The sequence below is a fragment of the Leopardus geoffroyi genome, chromosome D4 (assembly GCF_018350155.1).
Source record: "Leopardus geoffroyi isolate Oge1 chromosome D4, O.geoffroyi_Oge1_pat1.0, whole genome shotgun sequence".
NCBI lineage: Eukaryota > Metazoa > Chordata > Mammalia > Carnivora > Felidae > Leopardus > Leopardus geoffroyi.
Window position 1 is genome coordinate 90475513 of NC_059342.1, and position 25645 is coordinate 90501157.

The window sequence follows — 25645 nt, forward strand, 5'->3', positions numbered from 1 at the left end:
AAAAGCTCTAAACGATCAAGTTTATGTGTCTGCCCCATCCCCCACATTAAAGTTACCCTGCTTTTTATCTTTATTTTGCTGTGTGGCCATCAGGCAAGACACCACAATGCCTCTAGTCCAAAAGAGGCTGTCTTCTGCAGCGAGCAGATCAGATTTCCTAGCCAGTGACAGGCATGCAATTCCACTAACACGTGAATAAACCATGACTCACGTAAATGGGGCACGTGTCCCCTGGCCCCCACACAGAAAGGCTTAAAAATACCATTCTGCAGACTAACGAAAAGAAAAAACAAAACTGAAACCACTAGACTCTAGTGCTAACACCTGTGCCCTCTGGCAAAGCGTCTAAGGCTAGAGGTGTGTGTAAGATGTTGTCAGGCCCTAATTGCCCCCTGCAGGTCAATGCACACGGACACGGCTCTCAGGACAGGCTGAGCCATCTCCTTCCGGACACAATGAGGCCTCCCAAGGGCCAGGGTAATTCCTGTTATTTTCAGATTGCTGAAACTTTGTGTGTGACATGCGTCAGTCTGGGAGCAGGGGAGTCTGCCCCTCCCTCCCGCAACTGCTCAGCCTGGCCGTTTCACCACAGTGGCTAGGTGGGCCGTGTTAGGGGAAGGTCCTGGAGAATTGGGCAGATAAGGCTGGTCGTTGCCTGGTTACCGGGGCAACACCCGAGAGGCTAATAATAATAATTATTCCACTTAAAGCCAGCTCATCTACTCACAATCGCTTATTCCTGCCTTGAGCTCACACCTTAACTGAAAAATTACCTGAACAATCCACGTGACTTGAGGGAGATCCAAACCCCGAGCTGCAACATCCTTTAAAACAGAAGAGAATATGGCTTACCACTGAGTTTCTGAGTCTTTTTAAGGCCATAGATCTATCTGATAATCTAATGCAAACTATGAGGGCTCACCACCCCCCCGTGTGCACAGGTGTATACACACACACACACACACACACACACCCCTACATACAACTTCAGGGACCCACTGAAGTCCATCTGTGGTTAAAAATTCTAACTTAGACCAAAAAAAAAAAAAAAAAAAAAAAATCTAACTTAGGAGGGGGGCGCCTGGGTGGCTCAGTGGGTTAAGCGTCAGACTTCTGCTCAGGTCATAATCTCACGGCCTGTGAGTTCGAGCCCCGCGTCGGGCTCTGTGCTGACAGCCTGGAGCCTGGAGCCTGCTTCGGATTCTGTGTCTCCTCCCTCTGCACCTCCCCCACTTGCACTCTGTCTCTCTCAAGAAAAAATAAACGTTAAAAAAAAATTAAAAAAAAAAATTCTAACTTAGGGGGTAAGCTCTACAGAACATGTTGGTGAGGCAGTCACAAAATGTTCACCCTACTAGGAGAACATAAACCGCATGTTTGCTCAAGAACTTAAGTCTTCATCAGTATGTCATGTAAAAATTCTGAGAACTTGTAGCGTGGTTTATTACTTTCACGTTTTATCTGAGAAACCACTCTATGGTAGATGAATGCATTGGTGGGTCATTATCCTCACCCCTCCCCTGTCAGCGATGCCCAACAACGACAGGGCTTTGAGGCGCGTGTCTGAAAGACCACCCCAAAGTGCTCCCTTGTGGAGGTCAGTTGCCAAGTATTCACTGAGGGCTCATCAGCCTCAGACAGCAGTAAATATCAAGTCATGTCCCACCTCTTGTGACACTTAAAGTAGAACCCCAGCCACAGACTTAACCAGACATGAAAACCGCAAAAGCGAAGGAGACGTAGTTCTTTTCTTTTCAGCTGGTTGCCGCCCAAAAAGCAAAGGCTTTCTGCTCTCCGGTGTCTGGCCGTTCTGGCAGAGGGACGAGAGTGTGGGCACCTTTCAGTTTTCAGGGACAAATGACGCTGGGCATTCCTCTTCGAGCACGACCGTCACGACAAGAACATCCCCGGTCAACACTTACTGAGCGCGCACCATACACCAGACTCTGCAGCATTTCACCTGCGTCATCCTGAGCGATCTCCGAAACAACTCCTACCCCCACTTGACGGACAGAAAAGCAAGGTTCAGAGAGATCAAGCAGCTTGTCCGGAGACACACGGTTAAGACATAGAGGCAGCCCTCGAATCCTGAATCCACTTTACTTTTCCAAGGCCGTAGCCTATCGTTTCACCACCAAAAAGATGCTGCATCCCTCAGAAGCTGCTGGTAGGAATGCAAAATGGCATAAGCCCCTACAGTAGGAAATTTGGGAATATCCCACACAACTACATACGCACTTGCCCTTTGGCCCAGATGCAGCGTCACTTCCAGAAATCCATCCCGAAGATACACTGGCAAGAATACGACACGCTTCACGCACAAAGCTCCTGATTTTGGCAGTATGTGTAGCAGGCCTGGAAACCCCCCCCCATGTCTACCAGGGCTAGACCAGGTGACTAGAGCACGGCAGCACCTACCCTCCGCAGCAGTGTGGCACGGCTGAAGCAGGATGGGGATTCGGACGTGCTGGCACGGAGAACCTCTACGATCTGTTCTGGGCGTGCGGAGGAGGCTTGTGTGTGCGAGAGGAGGGAAATACAAACACGTCTGCTTGCATCTCAAGAAGAAATAACGGAGGAGAAACCCCAAAAGCTTACAAGAACAGTTCACCTGGAGGGGAAGGGGCTGGGCGCCGCCCACAGGGGCAGAAGCTGGACTCCCTTTAATGGACTGTTACGATTTTGACTCTGAAACAATGTAAATGTTTTGACATAATTGGAAAGACAACGAGCTGTCAAGACCAGAAGTACTGGTGATGCCTACGACGTATTCTTGCCAAAAATGAAACCAAATCTAACCAGGTGTGCAGCTCCCAGCCCCTATTTTACAGGAAACGTCGGGGACAGAGGAGCACGTTGGCTGGACCCGGAGGGCGCAGGAAGCCACATCCCGCATGCGAAGTATTCTAAAGCACCAAGTCTGGTTTCTTCCAGAAAAAAATCCACGGAAAAAAAAAAAAAAAAAAAAAAGCGGGTACCAAAAACGAGACATTAAATGGGTAGACAGTTAAGTGGAGAGATGAACCGAGAGATCAACCGGGAGCCCACACCTGGAAGGAGGCCCACCCGAACGATCAACCGCGGTTATGTCTGGGGAGAGGGATTCTGGTGATTTTTACGTTTCCCTTTGCATTTTCCTGTGTTGCTTGCTTTGTCTTTCTTTTGACCACGAATGCATATTATTTCCCCCCGAAATCTTTACTTAGAAAAACTTAAACCAAGGAGCACTTGCACATCCTTCATCTGGATTCATCAACCGCTAATCTGTCTGCTGCACCTGCTTTCTCTTTCTCCACACACGCTTCTGAGCCATCGGAAAGTTGCAAATACCATGACATTTTATCCCTAAATACTTTAGCACGTACCTCCTAAGTAAAAAGGCATTCCTCTACGTAATCACAATACCATTAGCATACCTAAGTAATTTAGTATTAAATAATGTTATTTCCTGATAATCGTTTCATATTCAAATTTCTCTAACTGCACCTAAGGTTGACTTTTATAGTGGTTTTCTTTCCCAACCCAGGAAATGATTCATCGATCAGGCATTCTATGTTTATTATATCCCTCTAGACTTCCTTGATCTAGAATGATATCCCTGCCCTCAGTATTTACTTACTTAGCTTTTTGATAACTCAATTTTGAAGAAGCCCAGGTGTCTTGAAGCACCTCCTAGAATCTGTATTTGTCTAATTGTGTGTCCCCACGGGAAGGTTCGGGTGGAGCCTTCCGGCAGAAAGACCTAAGGGCGGTGAGTGGCTGACACCAGGAGACACGCGAGGGCAATCTGTCCTGCATGGGTGATGCTGTGCACGGTCCCCTGAGGAGTGGCATCCACCCACCAGCTCTCTCCACCTGAAGGTACCCTCCTCCTTTGTAACCAATCAGTAAACTGGGGAGTGGAACTTGGAGACCGTTTCCTAAATCCTTTTGCCCACAAGTTTTCGCATCTGGCGACGCTGCCGGTCTGCCTCGCTGTTCCTCCGGCGGCTGCAGACGCAGGCTTTCTAGCTGGCGTCCCCTTCTTCCACTTACCGGTTGCCATTTTTCCGTCAAGAACAGCTGGCCTTCCTCTCCCCTTAAGTATCACTAAGGATTTACATACATAAGGCTTTTCTGGAAACCAAGAATCCTATGCAAAGTGTCTGTAAAAAGCACGTTCAACCAACTATTCCCTGTATCACCCAGGGTCAGAGGCAGGAGACAAGGAAGATCTTGTCCCACCATCATCTCACCCACCTGCAAGGACCGCTGAGGGCAGGTCAGGAATTGTCTGCCTTCACTCTGATTACATCTGGGCTTGCTGGAAGTTTCCTCGGAGTGGTGGCTAGGCTGCATTTATGAGGTATTAAGCGGAAGTTAACGTACCAAACCATGTCAACCACCTACCAAGTGTTTGCAGACAGCTCCCACTGCCCTGAAAACTGAAGGCGGATGTTCCCGAGCTGATGCCTTTGAGAACACAATTTAGAGGGTTCTCTATCTTAAAGGGAAGCAGACATCGCTTTCTACGCTAACCACAGTTGATGTCTTTAGAAAAACTGACGGGTTCTTAAATCTGCTAAGCTCTTGTTAAGAAATGATTTATTTTATTTAAGTGCTCTGCAGCGGGAGATGCATGTAGACAGTGGTTGTCTGAGCTTCACAGACACTTTGTAAAAAATGTAATGCTCGTTGGTTTAGTAAATTCAACCAAGAAACACAGATGAAACTCTAAAACAGCAGGTGACGTTCGTGGAGCTCACTGAGCACAAACATACCGAAATGGGGAGGAAGAATGCCAGCGGCCTTCCCGGGACCATTCGACATTCTATTTCCCGCTCGGGGGACCGGCCGAGACACCACCTTCCCATCGAGCACTGCTTTATGTCTTAGGGAGGGGGGGGACCCTCCCTGACAGCCACCACTGCTCAGGCTTCCCTCAAGCTGGTCCTGCAAATCCTGCTTCCTATCCTCGACCCGGGATACCACAGGGAACGGGACAAAGGGACAACCTGTGTGGCCCAGGGACAGACAGAACTGAACTCCAGCCTCCCCGTAGCAGCCACACCACCTGGGCAAGTCGACGCGGCTCGCTGACCCTCAGTTTACCCACCCGTCCCGTGGCTATAAGACCCACCCTGTTGATCTCAGCTCACGGGGTGGCTGAGGAGATCGAACGGGACCGTGTTTGTGCAAGTGTGTTGAGAACTATAAATCCAAGCATTTCATTCCACGACGAAGAAGGAATCGACACGGTGGCAATTAGGAGGTGATCTGTGTGCCCGCGCACCCGACCCGGGCAGAGGACCACAGAGAAGCCGGGATCTGCTCCATTCTCTGCAACGGTGTCCGCTGGGGGTGCCAGGTCCACAGGAAACTGACCTACGTCTCGGCAAAGGCTTCGGTTCTCTGCCCCTCTTAGAACTTAGACCCAGCCCAACCGTATTCCTTTAAGCTAATTAGGGCAAAAGAATTGCTAAAGTCAGCTCTGAAAGACACTCAACGGTGAGGCCGTGAAGGCCCGGGGCCTGACAATGGGCCGCCTCCACGAGACCGAGGAGTACAGATGGAAGGCAGCTTGCTCAGGTGCCAGCCTGTCAGTTGGATTAAAATGACTCATTTATTTACCCAAGAACCTCACAAAGTGCTTTTACTAACAGGGAGAGGGGGCCTGCCGGCTCTCTGAGCAAGGGACGTAGCAAATTCGCCTCCGCCGCCTTCCCGGCCTGCCAAAAGTCATTATTGCCGTGTGTGGAAAGCCATCAGCGGGGTACAGGCCCCCGTTGTCCGGGTGACAGATTGGGCTGCGTAATCAGAGGAGGAAGGAGAGAGTGCAGAAGCTGTCAGAGGCGAGAGAGCTTGGCTGGAGCCGCCAGAAAACTGGCAACATGAGTTAGCGTAACCGAGTAAACAGCCAACCATCTCCAAATGATCTTGCCATTAACACGAATGAAATAAAGTGGAAAAGCTAAACTTTACCTCAAAAGCACGCCCCAGAGAAAACCAGGAGAGTCTACATGTGTTGTCGGTGGTGAAGTGACATTCCCGTGACTCTCCTGGCCTCATCTCCTAGCCTCCTTTGTCTCCCAGCCCCCCCCCTCCCCGGGCACAGTGGAAATTCCCCAGGAGGAAGGGAAATTAAGAACCGCACAGACGTAAAGGTGTGCTTCAAGACAAAAAACAAATGGAGAAGGTGGAGGAAAGCAGCACAGATTCGGGGTCTTCTGAAGCAAGCACGTGCCCCACAACCAAGATCTAGTTCGGCGGAGAAGCAGCCAGAAGACCAAGCGAGGCCGGGGGGTGCCTCTCTGTGCCGGGGAAAAGGTTACTGTGCTCCGTATCCATGGTACCCACGGATGGCCAGGGAGGGCCACATGTACAACAATGGAAAAGTCCAGCGTCGGCCTTAAAACCAGAGGCAGCTTGGGAATATCATCATCTTCCAGTTACTCCGTGGTACGTCCCTTTATCGACCGATCAACATAACAATGGTGTTGAAAACCACCCTCCCCACCTCTGGTTTATCAGGAGTTCCGCACCACAAGCAGGAGGAAACTTTGTAGATGATCTACTATCTCCTATCTGACTCCTTTGACTTCTTAATTCCATTTGGGAAAGTGGGCTTTTGAACTTTCAACCAGCTCCTTCCCACTAATCCCTACTCCCTTAACTTGGCTTCTTCTCACATCTACTTCTCTAGAGGGCACAAAATTCCATTCTGAATGTGTAAGGACCTCTCTCACAAACTGGTCTCCCCTGCCCCAACTGCCCTTTCGCTTCTGCCTACATTTCATGTCACCATGGGCTCACTTGTTTGTTGAGAACCCACAGTACACAAAGCCAGGTACCAGGTCCTGAAGGTTGCAAGAAATTAGAAAGGTCCTTGCTTTCAGATGTTTATAATTAAGATGAAAGAAAACACACACACACACACACACACACACATCCTGGACTGTTCCTAATAACAGAAAAGACAGGAGGGAGGAAAATGGATTGGGGGGAGTGAATTTTGAAGCAGTAACTAGCATAATTGTGAGTTTCTGAGTGGTTACAGCACAGTTCCCAACTTTTCATACAGACATTCAGTCTTCTGGGCTCGGTAAAAGATCTTGGGATGATAAATCAAAGTGGCAAAAGGTACGGTATAAAGGGGAGGGAAAATCCCCCTGCAACAATTAACAACACGATTCCTCTTTATCAAAAGAAGCCAGTTCTCCATCTGCCTTGTCCTGACGTGGCCCCCGTTCCTCATTAACACTAAGGAGACTCCCGGAGAGCATGCAGAGGGCCTGGCAAGCAACAGGCTGCTTAAAAGGATGCAGTGACAGCATCGCCCCAACCCGGCCACGATCTACTGCAGTGGGCCTCATGTGCCTACAGCTCTCACACACCAGAAGCTTCAGGCCAAAGCAAACAAATGCGGCGGAAGCGGGGGAATTCTGAGGGTAAAAGAGCAGCTCCTCATCACCAGGGACTGCGTGCTGGCTCCCTGGCTTCCAAATGGCAGGAAGTGAGCCCCCGCCCGGCTCTCCTCTGGTCACCTTCGCTGCGGAATGAAGAAGGGATGGGGCTGGCGGAAGATCGGCACGCTGCAAGGTTCCTCGACAAGCAAATGAGCACACACCAAGAAACTTGAGTGAAATCAGACTGGGGGCAAGCGCGAGTTGGCTTTGCGCGCGGCAGCCGGGACCGGTGGGGGGCGGAGGGGTGCCGGGGCCGGTGGGGGGTGGAGGGGTGCCGGGGCCGGTGGGGGGCGGAGGGGTGCCGGGGCTGGTGGGGGGCAGAGGGGTGGGGATGCCGTGCCCTGCCCAGGCAGTGGCGCTCTCTGTTTGGCCAACCTCACTGCAGGTATCAGCCAGACAAAACAAGAAAACTCATCATAGGCTTCCGACCCCACTGAGAATTACCTTTTAAAAAGAACGACCTTTACTTCCACGTAAACCTACTGGAAAAGAAAAAAAAAAAAAACAAAACAAACCAAGACCCAAACCAACCAAAACACTGAACTTCAAATACCTGGAATTTTCTTTGAGACCCAGAGCTCACCCACGTCTGAAAGAAACACCAGGAGACTTGAGAATTTTCCACCAGGGACAAACCCAACATCTTAAGGGTCAAAGATAAAAACATTTTGCTCTTATCGCAACTCAAACTCCAACACAAAGGTTCCTACTGTCTTTTGTTTCAATACAGACAACCTGTAACGTTCACCCTCGGGTACAGCACGGATATGCAAAGTGAACCTGTTCCCAATGAGCAAGGGTACTAACCTCAGCCTCTTCCAGTCTTCAGAAAAAGGCAGACATCGGTGGTTCTCAACACTGTTTCTTGGGCCCCAAATACCCACCCACTCGGTTCACAAATCCTGAGTGCCTACGGCACACCTGCAGTCCACCTTTAGGGGCTCGTGCTCGGGGTGGGGGAGGACATCTAGGCCAGGTGTGGTGGGTACTGTGTGGGGTGCGCTGGGAGGGCCTACTGGGGAAAAGTGGGCCCTGGGAGTGCACTTCCCGAAAAGCTGAAACTGAAGCAGAGACCTAAGTAGGGCTAGTGCAAGTCAGGGGAGGTGCCCCAGGTAGGGGGACGCGGGTCCAAAGGCCCCAAGGCCAGGTAAGGAAGACCAACACATTCAGGAAACCAAGGCAGGAGCCTATCTGGCCGAGGCCAGCAACAAGGGGGAAAGTGGAGGCTGAGGAGCCAGGAAGAGGTCAGGTTCCAGAGAGTATCGTTAGCGACGGTAAGGATTTTTGACAAACTTCTTTCCCAAGCAGATCTGGACTCATCCTCACTTCAGCGCTGGCATTAAAGAACGGTTTAGAGCAAACACCAGCATCTGATTTATGGATGGGCTCCACAAAGGGCAGGGCCGCCTGGTCAGACTCAGTGCTCCTCAGGAGGCAAGCGTGCCAGGAGTGACCGTGCTCAGATCCGGACGCCCGGCTCCCCCGTCTGCCACACCTCGTGTCAGAACTGGCACACGGTGATAAACGGGTGACTGGGTGGCCACCTTGTGCGTAAGAAACCAAGCTGTACCCATTAAAACAACACCTGTCACCTGAATGCAGAGCAGGAGTTCCTTAAAAAGTAACGGTGTTAAAAAGTGAGGCCTAGACAGGTATCCAAACAGCTAACAGTTTTTGTCCTGCCCAGCACCTGCCCACTGGATCGCCCAGTCAGCAGTGCGATGTCACCACTGCACACACGGGGACTTCTCAGATGAGCTGGGGATTAAGTCACACCATCCAGGAGGGCACAAGGAGAGAAGGGGCTTTAATCGTAGGAGCCAGTGACAACGGTGGTGCCGTGAAGTCCCAGAGAAGGGGGCACGGGAGATGAGAGTTTTCGATCTCAAAAGAGCACGAGACCCATCATAAAGGCCAGCTCTGCACTGAGGGGGGCGGGGGAACCCCGAGGGCCGGGGCCGAATGACCTGGCCCCCAAACCGCAGGGCTAACGATGCGTTTAGACAAGAGCAAAAGAAATCTGTCCAAGCACATCTATCTTCCTCTTAAAGAAGGCTCGAGCAGAGGCAAGTGGGGCGACTCTGCGGCGAAAAGACTTTCTCAGCTCTAATTACCCCCGATAGCTGTAATTTACACATTTTTGGTGGATAGAAATCGCCAAGATTCACACATTTTCAGACCAACAGCTGCCACTATTAGTGAGCAAATCGGCAAGACTTCTGCACGGTGGCAGCCGGCTGTCTGTGGCACGGCCAGGGGACAACCAGAAGTGCAAGGCAACCAGCCACACCAAGAGGCCTCGATATCCCCGCTCTCCGTGGGGCTGGCTGCAAGGCCAACTGTCCAGAGGCGAAAACCCGTGACCACCATTACAGAAATTCTCGGCCCCCACGTAGAGTACAGAATGGTACGTACCGTGCAGAGGAGGATGCCGGTCTTGGAATGTGAGAATTCTTCGAACACCGCTGTTCTTTCCTACAGAAACAAGGAAAAACAGGGGCTGACAACTCTGAGGTCAGTCCCAGCAAGGCAGGCTTGGATTCCCATAACCCCCCACTTCCCAGGGCTCTGTCTTTAGGCATGGAGAGGCTTTTCCAAGAAAGAGAAGCAGATTCTTCACATCTCATCAAGACCCTGTCCTTACAGGTCTGGACTTCTCAGGCTATTTGAGGGCAGCACCTCTCAGTAAGACAGGGCCAGGGTGGGCACACCCCTCGGGACGGCCAATACCAAGAGCAGGCAAGGCCAAAGGCCGCAAGTTACTGTACCCCAGGTTCCCAACTCAGAATTTATTCTAAGCACGAGGTCGAGAGGAATAAAGAACCACCACCTTTCCTACAGGGAAATTTTCTTAAAAACCAATTTTAAAGAAAATTTAAAAATTACAATCACCACGTATCTTAGCTATACAAAATTGTACATGTTTTATAAAAAATTCTTAAACGTCTACTTATTTTGAGAGAGAGAGAGAGAGAGAGAGAGAACGCGCGCAAGTGAGCACAAGCAGGGGAGGAGCAGCGAGACGGGGCAACATAAAATCCGAAGCAGACTCCAGGCTCCGAGCTGTCAGCACAGAGCCCGACACGGGGTTCGAACCCACGAACGGTGAGATCATGACCTGAGCCAAAGGTGGACGCTTCACTGAATGAGCCAGCCAGGCGTCCCGGAAATTATATACACGTTTTAAGTCAGAGGAAGAAACTGAGGCAACACCCTCCGCAGGCACGTAAACACGTGTTTTCTCAAATGGCAGCGTGCTCCTTCCACTGCTCCCACGCTGTCGTGTCAGAATACGGACACCCTCCTGTGCCAATCGACACCCCGAATCACATCGCCTCTCGTGGCTACCGAGGCTTCAGCTGAATGGGCACCGTCGTCCAACACCCCGTCCCTGGCAGCTGGGTTTGTCTCCAACTGTTCGCCCTGGCGCCCAATGTTGAGATAAACACCCTCCTAGAGTGTCTGCTGGGTATGTATTTAATTATCCCTTTGGGCTAAAACCCTAAAGGCAGTCCTGCCCCACCGAAGAGCGTCCGCTCGAGAGGCTTGCCGAGGGCACACTCAACGTGGGTTAAGTCACAGCACTGCGAGATGAGACTTGGTCGTGTCTGTCTGTCAGGGACAGGAAAACGAATACACCCAAGCCACTAAAACTTGGAAAAAAGAAAAAAGTGAGGTCTCACCTTCCCAGTGAGGTCTGGCTCAGCCACCGTGCCACTGGGGCGCACCTCATTCTGGTCCTTCACCTGCATGTCATTCCGTCACGTAACTGGAACCTCCAGGCACACCTCACTCAGGACAGTGGGTAACGACAACCAGCACACCGAGGGCTACCAAGTCCCGGAGAGTGGCCTACGCCCCATGTGCCTGAACTTCACCCACTCTGCACGACAACCCTAGCGGTCGTACTATCACCACACCCATTTCCAGACGGAGACACTGAGGCACAGAAAGGTGGAGTCACTTCTTGCCCAAGGGACACACAGCAATACCCACACCCAGGGAGTCGTGTTCCAGAGCCAGTGCTCAGACCCTCGAGAGGACAGCTGGATTTGCCCAGCGTGCTGCATGCTCTTTGTAAGGGTCACTGTAGAGTCAAAATCAGAAAATAAATCAGAAGAGTTCATAAAAGCCTGTAAGACGCATCCTACGAACGACGTAACACATTCAGATTTGAGGTAAGGAGAAAATGACCAAACCCGGAGCTTTCCTCACAGCTGTCACGCAGCTACTTTTTTTTTCTTTCCTTTTTTATGTTTATTTATGGGGCGTCTAGGTGGCTCAGCTGGTTGAGTGTCCGATTTGGGCTCAGGTCATGATCTCACAGCCTGGGAGTTCGGCCCCGTGTCGGGCTCTGTGCTGACAGCTCGGAGCCTAGAGCCTGCTTTGGATTCTGGGTCTCCTCCCTCTCTCTCTGCCCCTCCCCAACTCATGTTCCCTGTCTCTCTCTCCCTCTCTCTCTCAAAAGTAAACATTAAAAAAATTGTTTTAAAATAATAAAGTTTACTTATTTTGAGACAGCAGGAGCAGGGGAGGGGCTTACTCTCTCAAAATAAACAAACATTAAAGATGAAATGTTTTAAAACAAAACAGACCCCAGCAACTTTTCTCTAATGCTCATAAATGTGGTCAGGGTCACTTCGACCATCAAGGAGACCAAACCAAGGTCGTGTAGAGCCGTGGCCAGGGTGACGAGCCAGGCAGACGGGACTGGGACTATTTTAGCTTAGCGTGGGACAAGACACTTGGCCAGTAACTCGAAATACAGAAATACTCCTTCCCACCTTCTGCCCATGTCATGAGAAGGCCGGGAAGGCTAAACACTCACTAGACGAAATAAGCAGAACGCTAACCGTTCCGGAAAGAGACGACAGTAACAATAACGGCACCTACGTTCGTGGAGCGCTCACGCACCAGGCCCCGTACTCAGCACATCATCTGCGTTAACCGAATGAACCTTCACACCAACCCCATCAAGTGAGTACCGCTATCACCTCCACTTTAGCGACACGCTTTCCTGAGGTCACACCGCCAGTAAAGGCAGAGCCAGGACGAGCGTGCAAGCAGTGCGTCCCAGAGCACACGGCTGTGAGCATCCTGCAAGACCAGCGCCCTCAGAAGGCGAGTCGATCGGACTGAGATCCTTTAACTACAGAGCCTTTTGCACGATCAATGCACATTCCTAGATCCTTGTGAGTCCACACCCGGCTCCCTCATTGTCCTCACGCCCGCCTGGCACAAGGCCTCTGGTGAAGAAGACCGAGAGGATGAGGCAACGAAGCTTTACCAAAAACCAAACGCTCTAAATGGCATTAAATTATGGGATCAACAGAATCCACCGCATCAGGGACCCTGAAGTTCGTAACATTCACAAGGGCCGGACGATTCAGGAAATTCCATCCGGTCCCGTGGGAAAGAAGAAGCTGGGTCCTTGAGTGACCTTGAGCACGCTCACTTTTCTGAGCCTGCACACTCTTAAATTATTAAACTGACAAAAGCGAGCACGAGAAGGGGGCTGGACCTGATGGCTTTAACGTCTCCCTCAGCTCTAAAGGTGTGTTTTTTACGAACTGGAGCTAGTCAAGCCTTGCTCCGATTCCTGGTTGTCCTTCCCTTGCCCTGACTGAGCGCCCGGTCACCTCCTTCCAGGACAAGATGGCTCCCACTAGCAGGGCCTGCTCGTCCGCCTTCCACGCCGGCGCACGCCTCACCCGGCTCCCTGCCCATCGCCTGGACGGAACGAGGGCTGCGCCGCTCAGAACCTAAAACCGGGAGGCGTGACTCTCTCCCTCCTGAACGGCAGTATTACTCAGAGCTGAGACACAACTGAGACCCTGAAGCCCCTCGCCCAACCACGGTGTTAAGAGTGAAGGCGCTGTATCTTGTTGACAATGACAGCAGTCGCGCTCAGCAGTACCATATGGGATCCACAATTTAGCTCCATTAATGCTCTTAATTTGAAGACATCAAGCCCTAATTACACACTGGGTACTAAAAAGGCAAAACCCTTCCCTGGTGCCAGCTACTTAGTGGTACTCTGTTGCCTTAACAGCTGGTTGAGGCAGACTCGGGCCAAGCCGGGCCGCGAGCTCTCTCAGGTGGAAGAGGGCAGCTCCCGGAGCAAGAACACCCGGGGAACAAAAGACGCCCTTGCCCGCACCGACGCAGCCGTGCGATCTGTCCCCAGGTCCAGCGGGTCGCCCGCCCGCCCGAGGCTCGTCCCCTCCTCGGCCGGCGGAGTCCGAGGAGGAAGCCAGAGCCGACCCCGAAAGGCCACGTTCACGGTCGTCAGACTCGGGCCTGCTCCCGCTCCCGGGGACGGGCGCGAAGCTCACCTCCTGCTCCATGTTGCCGTGCAGCCGCAGGAATTTGAATCTCGTGGAGGCAGATGGTGGCTGCCGTGACGCGGGCGCCCCTGAGCAGGCTGGCAGGGTCCGGAGGAAGAGGCGGTAATAGAACTCCACCAGCTCACAGCTCAAGAAAAAGATGATCATCTTCTGGTCTTTCTCAAACTACGTCGGTACCGAGGGGGAAAGAACCACCACACGTGTTTAAGATTAGGTGACCCTGAAACGAGTACTTCTCTAAAACATGTAGTCGTGCTGGCCCGGATCTGGAAACCCAGATGACGGACAGCTTTGAATAATCAAAAAAAAAAAAAAAAAAAAAAAAAAGTACCACTGATACAACATACGCTCCAAAGAGTAGATGAAAGGAAAGTGACACGGCTACGACTTCGGCCAGGCTTCCCAAACCTGAGCAGCGCAGATGCGCCGTGGACCGAGGCCGTGCGCTCCCCTTCTTCCCACCCACCCGTGGCTTGCCGCACGTGCCCCTGCCTGGCTGGGGCCCCGCAGGCGGTACCTCTGAAGCTTCCTCCTCGAGCCCCTACACCCACTACTTTCCCACACCCCAGAGGAAGTTATCACGTGCGTCCAGTAAGCACAGAAATGCCCGAATTCTTAGAGACCAGGAGCACAGGCTCCCGTGTCTGCCTGCATGCAGCTGGTTTCTGCCACCTGTGATGCTCCTGGTCCTCCGTCCCAGCAGAGGATTCAGGTAACTTCATGTCTAATGTGACAGCTATCACTGACCTCTGGGTCTTTACCACAACCCCAGGATGGCTGACTGGTAAAGTCTGCATTTGCAAACACAGTTACAGTGGAAAACGTGTGTGTGTGTGTGTGTGTGTGTGTGTGTGTGTGTGTGTGCACGAGACAGAGAGAGAGAGAGAGAGAGAGAGAGAGAGCGAGAGCGCGCGCGCGAGCGAGCATCCCTCAATTCACTGCTATCAACGCCAGACACAGAGAGGACAGGACCTTCTTCCCTCAACTGAGCTGGTCCCAACCTTGCACTTCTGCAGGATGAAGGCCGCCAGGGAGACGAGCTTCAGTTTGCTGGGAACCAGCGTCACATGCTGATCAAGACTTCCTGGAATCGCGAAGCTGTCCAGCTCATCGTCAGGTGGTAGAGGGGAAACCTCGGGAAGTGTGCCTCGCTCCGGGTCAGACTGCCCGTGGTGCTGATCCAGGACAGAAATCCGGACCGGATCACGCAAGCTGATATCAGCCAGCCGCGTCACACCTTGGAGCAAAGGTGAGATAGGCAAACACTGTGAAACCAGTCCCGTGTGGGCACCCCACACCCCACATCCCACGTCCCACGCTTATGAAGAAGCTCCTGTGGGCAATACCTGGGCAGCAAGATCTGCCCTCTGGTCAATCGGCGGCGGGGGTGGGGGGGGCACTGCTTCCACACCAGCATTTCTAAACTCTGGCCTAGGCAGGCCACTGAAAGGGACAGGAGCAGCTGTCTCCTCCCCACCCTGAAAGGATTCTACGCTCAAGTAAGTTATGAAAACCCTGATAAAAGGGTGTCACGGGATTCCTTAATCACAGGGTGTTGTGGGTTTACAAGGCTTCTCAGGATCTTTGCTGTGTTCGCATGCACCATGAATTTCTAAGACAAGGAAGAAATATGTGGCGTTTCCCAAACTTCTGAGCACAGAATCATGGACTTTCTCTTAAAATGAAGGTTACTTAAGATACACTTGGCGAACTGCTATGCGTGTGCTGCAACAGGGCCAGTTTAACAAGCCAGACCTGAGAACGTGACAGCGGGGCTGTGTTGTGTGGGTGACTCTGGTGGCTGTGACTTTTCCAAGCCGTAGGGCCCCATCTGTAAAGGAGAGCTCGGAACGTCCATCTCGTGAGGACGGAAAGACAGAAAGGAACTTAAAGAGGTTCAGGGCTCTTCAGCAGAAAGGTGGGCTGAGAACACTCACAATAAAAAGCTCACGAAGCCTCTGGGTAGACGGGAGTCAGCCGTCACCTTTCCTCTCACCCCGCCACGAGCACCGGGAACACTCTCCTTACAGAGACAGCTCTGGACCTGCCCTGCCCTTCCCCCCACACCCCGGGGAGCATGGAGAGCCTTGCATGACTGGCAGAGGGAGGCTGGGCCTGCAGGGCAGGGGTCCGGAAAGGCAGTCCTTCAGGGACACCGCCCTCCTGACCCTCTATGCCCATCGCTGAGAACCACCGCGGGCAAACAACGCCCATCACATCTAGATCGTTCCTCTTAAGAACAAAGAGCGTGTCTTTTCAACCCACCTTCTGTGAGTGTGGCCGACAGCAACACGTTTTGTCGTTGCTGGCGCTCGGCATTCACGGCATTGAGTATCACTGTGATATCCTTTTCAAAACCCAAATCCAGGATTCTGTGGTTTCGAGAGAAGGGATTTTACTCCGCATGCAAAGTGAAGGCTGCAACAAGAGCACAAACGGCTCGCTGCTCCTACCGTTCATGCTTCTGGGCGAGGCTCACCTGTCTGCTTCATCCAAAATCAGCCACCGTATCCGACTAAAATGAATGTTCTTTGTGGATTTGATATGATCCACCAGTCGCCCAGGAGTCGAGATAAGGATATTTATTCCTTTGCGGAGTCTGTTTAAAATTACATATCATAAAAGTAAATCAAATGGGGCTGTATCAACAGAAAACACAGGAAGAAGGCACAGGAGGCAGATTCATTTCTAGCACCAATGTGCACAGCGTGAAGTCACGGCAAACAGGATGACAAACGGATACGAAGATACGTTTCAGTTTCCATTTCCCTCAAAGTTTCTCTTGCCTAGAAGGTGATTATTAAGATCCGACGTCGTATTAAAATCATAAATGCAATAACTCTGAAAAGAATCTTTACTGTATAATCCGGTGCCCTTTACCTGGTTCGTGGATCCTTTCTAGGACATTCCAGAAAGATGGTCACCTAGCCTGTTCGTTCTTGAAGGTTTCTGCGTCATGGAAACTCCAGTCTAAATGAGTTACCGCAGGCCAATGTGGTCTAATGGCTAGAATGGTTTCTTATACTGAACCTTTGTTTGTAGCCTCCATACAACGGGCACCTAACTTTGTCCCACAGACTAGGGAGAATAAATCTCAGTTCTTACTCCCAAACACCCTTTACTCCATATTCCCATAGCAATACAAGCTTCTAATTTTTAGCTGAGTGTATTTTCCAGCCTCTCTTGAAGTTAAGTTTGGTCGTATGCCTATGTTCAAGGGATGGGATAAAAGGATAAAGGGAATATGCAAAAACCACAAATATCTCTGGAGGGAGGGGGGAGGATTATCTTTGTTCCCGCTGGCAGGGAACAAGATGTAATGGCTGGAGCTCTAGCAACTCGCTAAGACTATGGAGTACACTTAAAAATGGAAGCCTCACTTAATGGCACAAAAAGGCAGAAGGAACCTGGTTCCTGACACCAGAGCTTCATGCAGGCCCTGGAGGCGTTACCGTCAGGCTTCTTAGATGTGAAAGGGAAATACAACCGCCATATTGTTTGTGCCACTGCTGTTTGCTGTTGTCGTTACTTACAGCTGAACCAAATCTAACCAATACCTTTAGGTTTCAAGTTTAGTATTTACTCCTCAGTTACAAACTACACACAGAGCTGGGTGTTACTACTAAGCGTTAAGCTACAATACAATAAAAATGTTTCAAAAAGAATCCAGACAACGTGGGATTTATCTGTGGCAACGTTTTCTCCTGAAATTACCCATCACCAGTTCCTATACAGAATTAGGAATCAGTGTTTTGGATATACAAAGCAAAGCGTAAAGCATTACAGTGAGTTTGGTACCTCGCCTTTGTAGAGCCAAATGACAAGCCCCCAGACTCCCAATGTGCACAAAAGAGTCACCGAGGGGGCTGGATACCGAACAAGGGGGACCAAGGGATGCTGGGCGGGGAGAGAGGACGGTAAGTGGGTGGGGAGTATGGTTACCGACCACGTCGGAAGGGAACCTCTGTGGGCTCGTCGGTATTTCATAAGACAGCACCGCCTACAGGTGACAGGATCCCGCTGCCTCAATCTGTCCCTCCGCTCTGGGACTAGGAAGCACAGGAGGAAACAAGACTCTCTCCAGGTTTAGAAGGACCAGGTCTCATTGAATAGGAAGGCAGAACAGACAGACTCAGACAGGAGCGGACCATGAACCAGGCTCCGCATACCTGGCCTTTTCGGATTTCTTCCTCTCTCCGCCCATGAGCACCCCAGGCACGATCCAGGTGAACGGCTACAGGAAGACACCAGATGAGAATCAGAGCAGAGCCCCCTTCCCTGCAGACACAGAGACCGAATCCAAGGTCTTCTCCCCTAAAGACGCTGGGAGGGAAGACCTAGGCTTCACTGCAGACGCTGTCACTGTGCAGACGCCATTCCCGGGCATCGCCCGCCCCAGTGACGGGCAACAGCCACTTAAGTCACAGCTCCGGAACTGGCTCCTGGTGCCGTGAGAGGAACAGAGGCTTTCTCAGGGATTCAAACAGTTTCTCTGCCTTGCCCCGTCGAGGCCGAGTGGAGAACACATTTGACCTAAGCACGGCCCTTCCTTACTCCCCACCCCTGACAGAAGGAAGGACAGATCAATTCTGGGCTTGGCAGGCGCTGGCTCTCCTTTCTTAAACCCGACGTGCAGCTTTCTGGTAGCTTTCCACGTGCTCACTTCGGTTATACCTGTGAGTCTCCACGCGCACCTTGTTAGGGACTATGGTGAACACATTACAGGACTCTAAGCACCAGGAAACCCCAGTAATCTAAGCTAGAAATCGGCAGTTGGTCAACTTCGGATCAGTCAAAACCTACAAACTATACCTGGGGAGAGCTGAGATGCCCAAGCAACAAAGCGAAATTAAAATAATTCCTTGCTTTTTGAAAACAAAGGTAAGACTGGCAGACTTCTCTTTTCTCAAAAAGTCAGGAAAAAAAGGTAGAAAACCGGACTCGCGGCCCGCCTTACCTTAAGCAGTTTCTGGACAGTGTTGAAGCTTTGCAGAGCCAGCTGTGAGGAGTGAGCAGTTACAGATACTGAGCAAGGTTGTTCCCACCCGCCCCCCCTCCGCCCCCACCACCCCAATCTTTTAAAAAAATTTAGACAACACGAAGTGATCAGATCCCAACCTGGACCTTAAGTTAAGATTTCAGGAAAAAAAAAAAAAAATCTGATCCACAGAATCTTCTCAGAGAACATAGCTCGCTCTCAGACTACGTCTGAAAGCTGCCAGTTTGGAGACTTGGGCAGAGAGGCCGCGTCCATTCCTTGGACACACACAGAAACAGTGTTGTGTGCTCCCTCTGCTGGCTCAAATTCCCAGAGTGCCACACAGAGAACCACAAGCCTACGGTGCACGTGGATGGGGAAGCGAGCAGCATCGCCCCGGACGTGCCTCTCTTTAGGAAGAGAGGAAAACAGAACGTGCGGGAAGGCGTCACCCGAAGGAGCCTCTGGGCACCTTGGTTTCAAGGTGGCGTCAGGTATCCTTCAAGTACGCCCCACGGAGCACCGAGAGACGGTCACCCCCGAGTTTATTAAAGGAACAGAATCTAACAAGCCCAGTGGAGACCAGAGGAAGTGAAAATTAACGTAGGTTATAACCATTCCCCACCATAAGAAGGCCTCAACGCAATCCCTTTATCCGAGCGCATGTACAGAGTTCCCGCACGCTTAGTATTCACGACGCGTCCCAGGGAAGTAGCAAGTTTGCCGCTGTGAAAATTTAAATAGCTCCACGCCTGCTCCTTCCCAGGACCGAGCTGAGAAAGGGCACTGCAGGCTGTGTACGGCTGTGTTAACAGGCTGACTGGAAACCTCCATCTCCGCGATCAACTCTCCGCAAGGAAGTGATTAGCATTTGATAGAGAAAACCGGTGCCCTAATCTACACTTGCCTCCATAGGCAAGTAAATAAGATCATAGGCAAATAAACTAGATCAGACAGAAGAGCTTCCCACCAAGACAGAAGAAAAATGTCGAGAAGCTTAACTTGCAAGAACACGTAAAATTCTCGGTACCACGGCCTCTTTTAAAAAAAAGTTCACCTTAGGGCTGACTGCTCCAATTTTTAATTAAGCTATAAAAGAAACAAAAAAGTCTGAAAATGTCATTATTTTAATTCCTTTTAAAAGGACAGAGGCTTATCGTGTCATTAGTTTTTAGACACCAGGGAAATGCTTTTCCATACTCAGCTTATGATTTTCACAGAGTCTTTGAATTTTTCTTCTTAACAGGAACCAGAGGGATGGGCCCAGGCCAAGGTAAGGGTGCAGCAGGGAGAAAAATGGTAAAACCCACTTTTAAATTCGAACGGGTCTTACTCTCAGAAGGAAAGCACTTGCTTAGGAGGCATCCTGACAGTGAGGCCGCTTACCTCTCTCGTTGGCACCAGCACCAGGGCATAGGGGCCATCGCTGCGCTGTGGACACAGAAGGAAAGAAACGCCATGAGTCAACGAACAAAGGTCGCGGGACCCCGGTCGACAGAACCCGAGGGCGGCCACTCGCAAACATCAGAAGTGTCTCATGAGAGAAGGGGACTACGATGTCCACGACTCTTCTCATGCAACCTTGTTCTAAAGGTTCTGCCTCGGGGCGCCTGGGTGGCTCAGTCGGCCGGGCGTCCAACTTCGGCTCAGGTCACAATCTCACGGTTCGTGAGTTCAAGCCCCATGTCGGGCTCTTGCTGACTGCTCGGAGCCTGGAGCCCGGATTCTGTGTCTCCCTCTCTCTCTGCCCCTGACCCACTCGCATTCGGTCTCTGTTCCTCTCAGAAATAAATAAACATTAAAAAAAAATTTTTTTTAAAGGTTATGCCCCATGCGGTCAGACAAGAGAAAGAAAATACGTATAAAACTGGAAAGTAGGAGACAAAACAGTCATTATTAGATGACAGTTTACCCTAAAAAACAAAACAAAACAAAAATCTACTACAAGAAAAGACAACTCAGTCAAGTAGCTGAATGCAAACTTAATACACACAAATTACAGCCTTCTGACATAAAAAAGTTAGAAAACACAATGGAGGGGGGAATCCCCCAAGAGCAGCAGCGGGAACAACAGGAAGGCTGACAAAAAATGTACAAAATGCTTGTGACAGAAACTGTAAAACCCTTCTGAGGAGCGTAAAGTAAAATGTGAATAAATGGGAAACCATATCCTATTCTTGGATAAGATGGCTCCTTATCACAAATGAGCCAATCGTAAGTCAACCCATGAACGTAACGCGACCCTAAGAAAGCTGCCACAAGTCTGCACGTATACACACGCGCATATAAAATAACACATGTGGACAAGCTGACTTCAAAGTTCCTATGAAAAATCAACGTGCAAGAATAACCAAAACATGTCCGAAAAACAACAGATGTTAAAACGATTTAGAACTACCATAATATAAATAATGGACAGCAGCATACAGAGATCACAGCAGCAAACCGAGTCTAGAACAGAATCAAATACATGCAGAATTGTATGAAATAAGGTGCATTTTGCATCAGTAGAGAAAAGATAAATTGTTCAGAGACCTCACAAGCAAACAAAGTTAGAGAAGTAAAGTTGGAATTAAGTTGGCCATTTTACAGATGACATAATTCTCAGAAACTATACAACATCAATACGTTTTATAACATAAAAACTTTTAACTTTAGAATGGGCGGGCAAACAGTGACTAAATAAAATCAAGTAATAAACGACAAAACGAGGGGAGAGAAAGGGCCAGCTTCCTTAGTTCACAAAAGGCCTATAATTCAATGAAAAAATGAAAACAAAAAAGACCACCACGACTTACATAGAAAAATGGAGACAGGACACAAGTAGCTAATTCATGGACGTGAGAATTCAAGCCATGGCTTTTACATGCAAAGAGATGCTCAACTCCACTGTCAAATGAGCAAAACTTAAGCAGCCGATGGTGTCACTAGGGCACGGGTGAGCAGGGACTCCTGTACCGCCCGCTGTGGGCAGAGCGCAAAGTGGCTTAACCCATTCGAAGTTCAGTGCGGGGGGCGGGGCGCCTGGGTGGCTCGGTGGGTTAAGCATCTGGCTTCAGCTCAGGTCATGATCTCACGGTTCGTGAGTTTGAGCCCCACACAGGGTGAGGTTCATGAGCTTCAGCCCCACTTCTCTCTCTGCCCCTCACTCACTTGCACCCTCTCTCTCTCTCTCAAAAAAAAAAAAAAAAAAAAAAAATTAAAAAAAAAAAAAAAGTTCAATTGCGGCGTTACCCACCGAATGAAAATGCCGCTCCCACTGTCAGGGGTTTCTTTAAAAGATACACCCGCAAGTGTACGTAAAAAAGTAAACTAGTTTACAGACTGTATTTGTAACAGTCTCGTTTGTAGTGAAATACTGGATGGAAGGGAAGTCCTACCAGTGAGGGGCTGACGCCCTAACTCGGGGTACCCCCATGCAGTGGGACACCAGACGGCCGTGAAAAAACAAGGCACGTGGGAACGGTACTGCTAAGAAGCCATCCCAAAGCGTGTTAAGTGAGCACCAACTAGCAAGGCACAAACATCATGTACGGCAAGCAACCTCCTGTGTTATCGCCCCAAACACAACAGAAAGAAACACAGAAGCTCTGGCTGAGGGGGAAGGGGCCTGTGCGCCCCCGCACTCGCTCTCTCTGCAGAGACCAGCCCTGGGAGGGCCACCAGACGAGCACAAGGGCATCGCGTCCCCAGAGAGCCCTGCCATGCGGGCGACAGGGACTGTGAGGACTGACTTCTCACCGTGTATTTTTTGGTACTCTTTTAATCTTGTAACGCGTACACTGTATCTAAAAATATACGTGTAAAAAAACCCAAAAAGTACCCTGAGAAAGGCCCCAAAGTCAGCGGTGACTTGCACCTCCAAAGTGCTCACAGACACTCAGGACTTAATCAAAACCGTGTCAGGGCAGAAGCTAAGTGTGGATTTAGAACAGGTTCAATTACAAGTATGGATTTCATGTTTTGCATTGGAAACATTTACCCACAAGGAGGAAAGGATTTGGAATTCAAACTAGAGCCGCCTATCCTCGACGTCAAGTCTGCGAGGCTGTGCTGAGGCCCAGGCAAGAACGGTAAACATGTTAGTACAACGGTATCAGCGTGCCACAGTGTGACGTTACGAGATTCTGACATTTCAAAAGGTGTTACTACACACAGAAGAAGAAAGAAAAATCAATTCCTCGCAGGGCAGAAGCGAGCAAAGACGGATGGTTGTGTTGTTTAAAAAAAAAAAAAGAAAAAAAAAAATCAGAGCCCAAATAACAGAAAGAGCGAAAACACAGAAAGCCAATCCGTTCTCATTCCATCGCCAAAGTAATTTAAGACTCTGCTGGGTGCCTTGAGCTTCCTGCTCCCTCCAGATCGGTTTTTTACAGGTCAAATCATTTCACAATGAACTCCAAGGGTCCCTATTGAATATTACTTGAAACGAGTGAATTAAATTTGGGCTTAGAGAACTCTTTCTACAGAAAACTCCAGTCTTGAATAGAATGAGCCGTTACTGACATTAAAATACACGCAGTAAAGAAAAACCACCAAGTGGCTTGTGAACGTCTCTGTAGAGCAGCAGAGAAAATCACTGCCTTGCAAACCGGCCCCGCGCCCACGTGGTGATGCTTCCGAAGCGTCCACATGCGTCCGCTCAGAAGCTCGCGGCTCAGAAGCTCGAGGCAACCCTGGTGGACACCCGCTGCCGTCGGCTCCACCCCATCGGTGACATCACTGAGGCACAGAGGGATGGAAAGATTTGCCCGAGGACACACCCAGACCCAGGACGCCACCAGCCTCAGGTACGTGATCCCATCTCTCTCGTCCTCGGTCCACGGGCCTATGAGACGAGACGGTGGGGCTGGAACCACAGGACCCGTTCCGGCTCAAATAGTCCCAAGCTCTTCAACGATACGTGTGTAAATAACAACCCGCTGCTCTCAGGGAACTGTCCTAACACGTATAAACAGATGAGACTTTACCACATCGTTGCAATACTTGGCCTCTCCTCTCCAGCTGGGTAGCGTACAACGCCAAGTCCTTTGTATGAATTATCTTACTGTGAGGTGCCCAATGGGAAGAAAACATCGGTCACCTGTAGGAAATACATTCCTCACTCATCCACGTCAGAGGAAATCGGTATCAGCAGTTCAAGTATCTTTCTTGTCTCTTCACACGCGCGCGCACACACACAGTACTATTTATGCAGCCAGATCATCCAGTACATACTGTTTTATCCTCTGCCCTTTTTTTAAAAAAAAATTTTTTTTTTAACGTTTATTTATTTTTGAGACAGAGAGAGACAGAGCATGAACAGGGGAGGGTCAGAGAGAGGGAGACACAGAATCCAAAACAGGCTCCAGGCTCCGAGCTGTCAGCACGGAGCCCGACGCGGGGCTCGAACTCACGGACTGCGAGATCGTGACCTGGCTGAAGTCGGACGCTCGACCGACTGAGCCACCCACGCGCCCCTCCTCTGCCCTTTTTTGATTAACGTGTAAAAACACCTGTCAAGTTCACAAAGGGTAACTGAAAAAAATACCAGTTTTAATGGCTATGTAAGGTTCCATCACTTGGATGTTGTGTAGGATTTCAGGTTTTTTTTTTTAATTTCTTCTTAATCTTTACTTTTTTTTTTCAAGAGAGAGAGAGAGAGCGCGAGAGAGCGAGCAAGCACGAGTGGAAAAGGAACAGAGAGAGGGAGACAGAATCCAGAGCAGGCTCCAGGCTCTCAGCTGTCAGCACAGAGCCCGACCTGGGGCTCGAACTCAGACTCCGAGATCATGACCTGAGCTGAAGTCGGATGCTCAACCGACTGAGCCACCCAGGCGCCCCGGACTTCGGTTTTATTGATTTAAAATTATGTAAATAAATTTTAAGTAAAATTTAAATATTCACTTTGAAATGAATTTAAGCTTACAAAAAAATTACACGGATTATACAAAGAACTCTCTTATATCCTGCTCCCAGCTTCCTTAGGCAGTATCGATTCTCAAAATCCCAGTACAAGGATCAAACCCAGGAAATCGACGCTGATAAGCTACTATGAGTGAATCTATCTACAAACTGTATTCCGGTCTCACTGACTGACTTATTAATGTCCTTTCCCCAGACTAGGATCCGATTCAGAACCATGTGGTTGCATTTGGCCACTACGTCTCCTTCACCTCTTCTGACCAGGGGCAGTTCTTCAGCATTTCTTTGTATTTGTTTTGTTTTGTTTTTCTGTGACCGTAATACTTTTGAAGAGTAATAGCCAGTCACGTTGCAGAATGTCTCTTGATTTGGGTTCGTCTGATGCTTGCTCATGATTAAATTTGGGCCAGAAAGCCACAGAAGGGACGTCGTGCCCTCTGGGCACCTATCTAGAGGGAGGTGCGTGAGGTCAGCACATCTGCGCACCGGTGATGCCCACGCTGACCACCGGGGTGAAGGCGGTGACAGCCACTTCCCCATCGTAGAATTACTGTCTTCCCCTTTGGGATTAAGAGGGGTCTTGCAGGGAGATGCTTGGAGACCCAGTAAATCTCCCAGTTCTCATGCCGCTTTCGTCCACTCCTTTCAGTGCGTGCCGATCCCCGTGGGGGCGGTACAACTAAGGCACCTGCCAGATGGCGACATTCTACTTCCGTCACTTCTGTGGATGTCCGGAGGAAGTCTACTGGAAGGAAGGCCTTTCCTTCTCCCGTTTCTCTATTTATTCAGTAACTTATTTGTATCCGTTTGTCCCGGTGGGTATAGGTTTTAGCCTCTGGGCTGCAATCCAATGCTATCGCTACTTGTGTAGTCCCTCAGTATCAGGTAGGCTTGGTCCACGCCTAACTCGGTGTGTTCACACCGTTCACACCGAGAAGAAAAGTAACCAATCAGCTCTTCTCAGCTGCTTG

General features: G+C 50.2%; 1 protein-coding gene across 7 annotated transcripts in view; it reads right to left on the reverse strand.

The window, feature by feature from the left end:
- DDX31 (DEAD-box helicase 31) overlaps positions 1–25645 on the reverse strand; it is a 72971-nt gene that overhangs the window by 37566 nt on the left and 9760 nt on the right. For all 7 annotated transcript variants that reach the window (XR_006709759.1, XM_045467349.1, XM_045467353.1 and 4 more), the window contains exons 7-15: positions 20157–20201; positions 18750–18791; positions 17962–18026; positions 16272–16391; positions 16058–16164; positions 14794–15029; positions 13781–13957; positions 9861–9920; positions 774–824 (exon numbers count right to left, since the gene is read on the reverse strand). Coding sequence is in view for 6 of the 7 variants with exons in the window: in XM_045467349.1 (XP_045323305.1) it covers positions 774–824; positions 9861–9920; positions 13781–13957; positions 14794–15029; positions 16058–16164; positions 16272–16391; positions 17962–18026; positions 18750–18791; positions 20157–20201 (903 nt within the window). In the remaining variant the exon portion in view is untranslated. The remainder of the gene's footprint in view (positions 1–773; positions 825–9860; positions 9921–13780; positions 13958–14793; positions 15030–16057; positions 16165–16271; positions 16392–17961; positions 18027–18749; positions 18792–20156; positions 20202–25645) is intronic.